Source organism: Peromyscus leucopus, chromosome 9, assembly GCF_004664715.2.
Source record: "Peromyscus leucopus breed LL Stock chromosome 9, UCI_PerLeu_2.1, whole genome shotgun sequence".
NCBI classification, from domain to species: domain Eukaryota; kingdom Metazoa; phylum Chordata; class Mammalia; order Rodentia; family Cricetidae; genus Peromyscus; species Peromyscus leucopus.
The window spans coordinates 82,187,779-82,196,392 of NC_051070.1; the positions used below are offsets into that span (position 1 = coordinate 82,187,779).

The 8,614-nt window shown below is 49.8% G+C and overlaps 1 protein-coding gene across 1 annotated transcript; it reads right to left on the reverse strand.

The window, feature by feature from the left end:
* Nucleotides 1-1,135: 1,135 nt before the first annotated feature.
* Plau (plasminogen activator, urokinase) lies at nucleotides 1,136-8,011 on the reverse strand. The gene is made up of 11 exons (XM_028879760.2): nucleotides 7,901-8,011; nucleotides 7,492-7,582; nucleotides 6,969-6,999; nucleotides 6,730-6,837; nucleotides 5,962-6,136; nucleotides 5,499-5,590; nucleotides 5,117-5,339; nucleotides 4,760-4,908; nucleotides 4,025-4,165; nucleotides 3,603-3,751; nucleotides 1,136-2,218 (listed from the first exon to the last, which is right to left on the reverse strand). Exons 2-11 carry the CDS (start codon nucleotides 7,546-7,548, stop codon nucleotides 2,042-2,044), a joined length of 1,302 nt encoding a protein of 433 aa, XP_028735593.1. The 5' UTR covers nucleotides 7,549-7,582; nucleotides 7,901-8,011; the 3' UTR covers nucleotides 1,136-2,041.
* Between the last annotated feature and the right edge of the window lie 603 nt (nucleotides 8,012-8,614).

Below are 8,614 nucleotides of genomic sequence, written 5' to 3' on the forward strand. Positions count from 1 at the left end.
CTCTCCCGACCTTGCCTTCCCAGGCCACTAAACGCAGATATGCTCCATCAACACACAGAACTCACTATCAGCCCCCACACACCATGGAAAATTACGTTTTCTCTTTCTGGAATATCAGATTCACAATGGCTTGTGTTTGGTTCTTTTCTTTTTTTGTTTTGTTTTGTTTTTGTTTTTCAAGACAGGGTTTCTCTGTGTAGCTTTGCGCCTTTCCTGGAGCTCGTTCTGTAGCCCAGGCTGGCCTCGAACTCACAGAGATCCACCTGGCTCTGCCTCCCGAGTGCTGGGATTAAATACATGTGCCACTGCCGCCAGGTGGTTGTTTTCTTTTTTATCATTTGTTTATTTTTTGAGACAGGGTTTCTCTGTGTAGTCCTGGCTGTCCTGAACTCACTCTGTAGACCAGGCTGAGCTTGAACTCAAAATATCCACCTGCCTTTGAGTCCTAAGATTAAAGGTTTATCTTGTTGTTGCTTTAAGTTAAACTGTACTCTGTAGCCAGGTTGTCTTCAAACTTACTTCAATCCTCCTGCCTCAGTCTCTCCCAGGCTGGGATACCAGGCATGAGACCTTATACCCACTCACACTGATATTTTCATCTTGGTTTTTTTTTTTTTTTTTTTTGTAAGATTTACTTTTAATTTCGTGTATGTGTCTATGATGCTGGTGCTTACAGAGGCCCGAGGAATCACAAGTGGTTGTCAGACACCTGAAGTGGGGGCAGGAAGCGAACTCCAGTTCTCTGCAGGAACAGATGCACAAGTACTCTCCACCGTGTGGCCGTATCTTCAGTACTCACACTGCTATTTTGTTTGCATCAGCTTTTTCTTTTCTTTCTTTGTGGATTTTTTTTTCTTTTAGACAATGTCTTGCTATGTAGCCTAGCTGACCTTGAAATCATTGTGTAGTCCAGGCTGACCTTGAGTTCACATCAATCTCTATTTATCTTTCAGGTTTACTGAAGGCATGGACCTTTATGAAGGCTTGGACTAACAGTTTTCCCTCATGCAAGCATTCTTGTCCAGAAGAGCCTAAGCATGTCCCAAATGATGCTAAGATGCACATCACCTTCTTTATTCCTTCTTTTGCTACCCTCCCCCACTTCCCTTATAGAGAACCACGGAGGAACCAGAATCTTCAGAAAAATCACATTTTATTGATCACCTTTATTCAGAATTATAAAAATAGATATAAATAAAATAGTAGAACATAATTATTAAATATTAAGTATATAAGAGTGCTCCTTACCCCACCCAGTGAGGACTGGATGACCAGGCTAATAAGTAAAAAAGATAACTGGCCAAGAAGTGGACATCTATGTAAAAAGTGAAACAGACATTTAGTGCTGGTCACGGGTCATGCCTGAGAATGATACATTCACGTGGAGCATCACATGGAAGATTGAGAGGTCCCGGCATCACAGTCCAGAGTTTAGGGAAATGCCTAGACTTGCGTTAGACACAGGAACACACCAGCTTTTGCTCAGGCTTACACACACAGCCTGCGCACAGTGAACAAACACACACACATGTGTATTTGCGGATCCCTTTGTGGAATGCTAGAGCCAATCCCTCAAGCCGATAGTGTCTCTACTCCTCAAACCACTGTTCTCACCCTGGAAAAGCCCCCTCAAAATACTTCAGCTGTTATGCTTCCTAATTGGGAAATCATTCCTTTCCCAACAGCAGACCTCATGAATGACCCGTTAGGGGAACCAACTCCCCTCCTACACTTGCACAGGAGACGCTTTTACAACTTCAGATGGCTTTAGTCCAGAAAAACACAACTCCTGATCAATATCATCCTGAGTCAGGACCAACTTTCCACCCTGGTCAGGGGGTCTGGGTGGCCAGCACCCAGGCCTGGGTCTGAGGGTCAAACTGTCGGCACTTACCCTGCTGGGCAGCACAAGCAAACAGTGCAGAGTCTGTCCGTCTCAGCTTCTTCCCTACATTTGATAGAGAGGACCCTGCTGCAGAGGTGACGGGCAACATGGAAGTGAGTGGTCCATCTGTTTCTCTCCTCTGCTACCTGGTGGCCATCAGAAGGCTAGGCCATTCTCTTCTCCAATGTGGGTTTGGATCCAGTTTAGGAAGTATGAGACCCTCGTGTAGACACCGGGCTTGTTTTTCATTGCACATCCACGACCCCAGCTCACAATCCCACTCAGAGTTGGGCGGCCATTGACGTCACAGACCAGAGGTCCTCCAGAGTCTCCCTGGGAAGCCAAAGAAAAGAGGTGAGCTCTGGGAGACACGAGGAAAGGGCCACCACCACTCAGCCACGCCTGATAACAGGGAGAGGTAACTTGAATCAGAGACCTTGGCAACTCCTTGTTTTACAACCTATGGAGTGTAAAACTTCTACCCAGCATCTGTCAGCCACTGTTCAACCCCCCTTTCCCAGACCCTGCCATTCCCCACCTTAGAACACCTCATGCTCAGTCTCGGCTTTGTTCTTTCAACTGAAACATGCTTCTCTTTTCCTTCCGTCTCTCTTTTGTTGTTGTTGTTTTTTGTTTGTTTGTTGTGTTTTTGAGACAGGGTTTCTCTGTGTAGTTTTGGTACCTGTCCTGAATCTCACTCTGTAGATCAGGCTGGCCTCGAACTCACAGAGATCCACCTGGCTCTGCCTCCCAAGTGCTGGGATTAAAGGCGTGTGCCACCACCGCCTGGCTTCCTTCCATCTCTCTATTTACCACGTCATATTCTCTTTAAGGCTTTTCCTCCCTTTCCTAATGCCTGATCTTTTGTAATTCCCAGTGAACGGATCCTGAACAATGAATTAGAGAATCATATTGATCTCACTTGTTCTTAGCCAAAGGCCCAGGAGGGATGTGAATAGTATTTATCTCTTTTGTTGTTGCTGTTTGTTTCTGTTTTGGAGACTGAGACAGGGTCTCATGATCCTACGTATTCCAGACTGGCTTTTGGACTCACTATGTAGCTGAAGAAGTCACTTGGGAACTTCTGATGCCGATCCCCTCAAGAGCTGATACTATAGGTGTGGGTTATTCCACCCAGTGCTGGGGATTGGATCCAGGGCTTCATTCATGCTGGGTAAGTACTCCTCCAACTAAGCTATGCCCTCCAGACTGCTGGTTTTACTTATGGTCTCCATTCCCTGAGTGGAGGACTGAACTCAGGACTTTGAGAATACTAAGCAAGCGCTCTGTACCACTGAGCAAGGCACCCATCCTTGTTTGTTGTTGTTTTTTTTTTTTTAATTTCTCTTTATTTTTACTACATATTTTTGCTATGTAGCACAGACCTTGAATTCTCACTATGTAGCTTAGCCTGACCTTGAACTCATGATCCTTCCCTCTCAGCTTCCAACGTGCTAGGGATGCTGAGGTTATAGGTGTGTTCCATCATGCTTGGCTTTTTTTTTTTTTTTAACAGTCTTTGTCCTTTTAGTCTAAAGTGTGTAGCACAGGCTCATGCCAAATGTTTGAACCTGTAAGGATTGGCACAAGCTTCCAAAGATCTAAGTCCTTGATTCTTAGGATGCTGGGTGGAAAGAAACTCCACAGAGCTGTCAGATCAAATCCAAGAGCTGTGGGGAGCTTGGGAGTGATGAAAAGGGATGCTTGGGAGTCTTACCTGGCAGGTGTCTGTTTCCCACTGTGGGTCAGCAGCACACAGCATTTTATAAGTGATTTCAGAGCCATAGTAGTGGGGCTGCATACACTGTTCATGGGAAATGAGCTTCACAACAGACATTTTCAGGTTCTTTGGGTAGATATAGTCAGCTGGATAGAGGAAATAAATGTTTGCATTAAGATGTGTCTATGAATGAGACTCTCTCCAAGGATGAAGATAAAACATACACCCCATGTATGGACACCCCTTATGTTTTTTTCATTCCAATCTAGCCTTGACTCCACCCACAACTGTTGGTCCCATTGACTTGGTTGCCCATTGCTTCCCTCTATCCCTGTCCCCACTGTGTTCCTGTGGCAGTCTGCTACATTTGCTTCTGGACCATGACACCGCCCCCCCCCCCAGCATCAACTGTCACTTACAGTCATGCTCGTTTCCAAAGCCAGTGATCTCACAGTCTGAACCGAACTGGGCATCACCAAACCTTGGGGGCAGGCAAATGGTCTGAATGGACCTGGATGGCTGTGCGCAATGGCCTGTGCTGGTGCGTATCTTCAGCAATGCTGGAGAAAAGAGAGGTCAACGGGAAAAGATTATCACCTGCCAGGTCGTGTGGTCATCCTCTCTCCCCTCCAAAAGCTACAGCACTGATCTACACCCATGGCGCTAGAGTCAGGGGGCATCCAGAGCGGCTGCTGGCATCTTGTCGTCCAGAAGCCTCCCCCGCCACATTCGCCAAATGCTTTATTTCTTCAGCTGATGACGAATATTCAGGCAGCCAGAGCTACCATATACAGCTGAACAGGTTGTTTCCTGCTGAGGGAGCTGAGCTGAAATCCTGCCAAGGCTTTGCTCTGTAAATTCTATATTCTGATATAGACAGAAGCATCCACCCTCCTCCACACAAACAGGGCATTCCCAGCCTACACCATTTGCCAACAGGGTTCTTTCCACTCGGAAGAGGCTACCTGTTGGGGAAACTCGAGGTCTCTACAGAGGAGCACTACACCCCTCAGTTTCTCTGAACTCTTCCCCACCTGTTGTCATCCAAAGCCAGAACGTCAAGTTTCCCCAACAACTTCTGTCACTATTTTGGACTTTCGTTGGACCCCTCTTTTGCTGGCTGCCACCTTTCCAGTAACTAAGTTTCTGCTCACCAATATCATTATGGTGGGCCAGGCTGTCAGCACTGTAACCTTCATGCAAGATGAGCTGCTCCACCTCAAACTTCATCTCTCCGGGAGTAAAGGAGTTCCGCCTTGACTGGCCCAGGTAGACAACGTAGTTTTCTTTCTTTGGGTTATTACTGTGAGAAACGAGACACATCAGCATGATCTCACGAAGCCCTGTTACCTCCTCCTCTCCATCACAGAGACCTCAGAGCGCGCTACGCGTACCTAAGGCCACAAGCTGCGTGAAGAGGCGTGGTGGGAGACGTCCACCGGGAGGGAGAAAGGGACGTGGGTGGGATGGGAAGGAAGGGTCAGAGAGATGAGGCAAAGGGAGGTACTTACATGAAGCAATGCGTGGCGCTGGCCACCCAGCAAGGACTGATGAGGCTGCCACCACAGATGAAGGTGGGAGGACTTCCTCCCTGGTTCTTCCTGTAGATAGCTGCAAACCAGGGCTGGTTCTCAACAACAGTGAATTCTCCCCCAACGATCTTGAAGCGGGGCCTGAGGGCCTTCTGGCCACACTGGAACCCTTGCTGATCTGGAGAAGAAGACGGCCTTTTGTCTAGAAAAGAAAGAGACACGTGTTTTTGGGGAGAAGCAAAGGGTGAAGACTCCCACTGAGGCAGACCTCACGTCTCATCCCTCCGGTAGTGGAAGAAGGGGACCGTATGAGTTTGTCTCCTTCCACCCCATCATCACGTGAGCAGTCAATGATACTCACCAACGGAGCAGTCAGGCACCATGCATTCCTGGACAAACTGCTTTAGGCCAATCTGCACATAGCACCAGGGTCGCCTCTGGTTGTCGGGGTTCCTGGTAACATGAAGGGACAGGAATGTCATTGCAACCCCAAATGCCTTCTCTATATCCTCCCTTCCACGGAATGCTCAACCAGACACCTGAATCTTGTGCCATTATACCAAGGGCTGGTAGTAGAGGTTTCTAAGAGGCCACAGGGTCAGGAGGAGCGTTTTGTTTAGTTTTGTTTTAATGCGCATGGGTGTTTCCTGTATTTATGTCTGTGCATGCCTGGTGCCCATCAAGGCCAGAGGAGGGTATCAGATCCTCTGGAACTGGAGTTACAGACTGTTGTGAGCTGCCACGTGGATGCTGGGAATGGAATCTAGGTCCTCTGGAAGCCATCTCTCCAGCCCCCCCAGGAAGGACTCTTGGTCTCCACCTACCTGCAGTAATTGTGCTTCCCCAGGCCGAGGCTGAGGGCGTCAGGTCTGTGGGCGTGGTAGGCTTTCTGAAGGACAGTAGGCGAGTTCCAGGCCAGACAGGGCCGGCCTTTGGTATCAGTGTTGGCCTTGCCCCGGTAAGACTGGCCATTTCCATGATAGCAGGTTTTTGACGTGTCTACAAATGATTTGAGGATTACAGAATATTAGAAAAAGGAGGAAGTTTGGACAGGCATTTCCGAGGTGACATGGCTTCAGACCCGGCAGGGAGCGCGAGGAGGAGCCTCCTTCCCATTTGTGTAGCCAGGGCTTTATGCGACTCCGCGTTCCTAACTCCTGACTTCGGCCTCTTTGTTGTTGTTTATTTTATGTGCATAGGTGTTTTTCCTACGTGCGAATCTGTGCACCATGTGCATAACTGGAAGAGGCCAGAAGAGGGCATTGGGCCCCTGGGACTGGAGTTAGGGATGGCTGTGACCACCACGTAGGTGTTAAAAATTGAACTATAGGCCATCTGGGAGAGCAGTCAGCATTCTTAATCACGGAGCCCTCTCTCTAGCTGCGCCCCACCCACCTTTTGAGACACGGTCTTACCTTGTAGCCCAGGCTAGGCCTAAACTTACTATCCTGCTTCTGTCTCCGAAGTGCTGGGCTTACAGACCTACACCACCTGGCCCAGCTTCTGCCTGCTTCTGCATCCCACCCATCTTTCCCTGTTCTGAAATCTCCGGGCCTCCCCTCCTTCCCAGTGAAGAGTCCAAATTCCCATACCTATCTCACAGTGCTCCCCTTGGAATTTCTTCGGGCAGCTGCATCGGCGAATGTTGGAGAAATACTTGTAGGACACACATACTCCTCCATTCTGACAGCCACAGTTTGCTAGCAAATGCAAAAGTGGGGTAAACAAGGGTCAAGGGGGAGCCAGCCTCCCAGCAGGGACAGGGAGGGTTTGCTCCTAAGGTTTTCCAAGACTGTGAAGTCAACTATTGTGCAAGGAGGGAGATACTCACATTCATCAGAAGCTCCAACTTCATGGCGGCCCTGCAAGAGATGAAGGTGGGGGGTCACCAGAGGTGACATGCTCTAGGGATAAGCAGGCCCCAAACTCAAAATCTATTCTCCCCTCCAGTGGTATTCTCTCTCTCTCTCTCTCTCTCTCTCTCTCTCTCTCTCTCTCTCTCTCTCTCTCATCCTCTCCCCACCCCACCCCTGTCTCTCTCTCCCCTTTCTGTTTATTTCTGGCCAGTTCTCCAAATGAAGGCCCTGGGTTTCCAGCATCCAGACATGGACTGCCTCAAGCAAACCTCACACATACCAGGTGCCCTTGGGCGAAGGCAGTCCCAGGGACTTCTTCCTCCTTGCCAGATAGTGCAAACCTCATTGATGCTCAACCCTCCACTGACACCTTGTCCTATTTCCCTGGAGTCTGGACCTGCTATGGATGCCTAAGGACTCCAGCTGCCTGTCTAGCCCCTCTCTTCCCCTGATGCTGCTTAGGGGTCCTGCAAGCCCCTTCCCGAGAAAACCACTCACTTCAGAGTCGTTCACCACCAAGGCGCAGAGGAGCAGGCATGCCAGCCAGACTTTCATGGTAGCGAGGTTGGGCTCTAGACAGCAAGCAGTTCTGCAAAGGAAGGAGAAGTCAGGGCAAGAAGCGGAGCAGCTTAAAGGTGGCCGTGTTACTGCAGTTCAAGGGAAGAGGCTCCAGGTCCCATGCGGGGCAAGCCAGTAGTGACCAAGCAACCCAGGCTCCGCAGTCTCTCCCCTCTGCGGGCTCTGGACCCGCACGCACAGCAGCATGGACGCACACGGTAGGGGCACGCAAGGGGCTGGAGTGGGGACCTCGCTCACAGTCCGGCGGGCTAAGGTAGGGGGAAGGGAGGTGTGCCGGAACCCTGGCTGCCTCATCCCGCCAGGCTTGCTTCAGACCAACAGCACTCACCGGTGACTGCAACGGAAGGAAGGGCGCCGGCAGACAGGCAAGGACAGGATCGATGACTGACCCACCGCGCTCTGACGCTCCAGTCTCAGCTCCGCGCGGCTTGCCCTTTATTAGGGCCCGCCCGAGCTCTGGCCCCGCCCACCTCCCTGGAGGGCGGCACTCCCTCCCTTTTCCTTTCCCTACCTCCTACCGCCACTGGACCGCGCTTGCTGCCCCGACTTTGTAGGGGGTCACAGGATCCCCAGAGGAGCAAACTAACGCAGTCTGGACTGAGGGATCCAAAAGGCATGTACGTTCTTCCCTTCTTTCGTTGACCTAGCGTGGCCCCAGTGCAGCGTGGAGAGGGCGCTCCAGACGCCTGCTCTGGGATCTCAATCCTCTTCCCTAGTGGCTTTAATCAGTTCTTCTCCCACCTGTCCATCTTGGACTCTTACCTGCCCAGGACACTTATTCAGATGTCTCATGGAGGGGTATAACTTGCAGTTCTTATACGGCAAAAACAAAGCCTCCCATATGTCAAATCCTGGGTCCCCAAATGTCGCTAACACAACCAGTGAATCAGAAGACAAAACGGCTTTGTAATAAGGGAGTTTAATAGTGTCATCAGCGGGGGAAAGGCAAGGTCAGATTTTATTCAGATTTCTTCTTCCTTTAAGGCCAGTCTTTGAAAGATGGTTTTAGAAATCACGATGGCGCACGCCTTTAATCCAAACA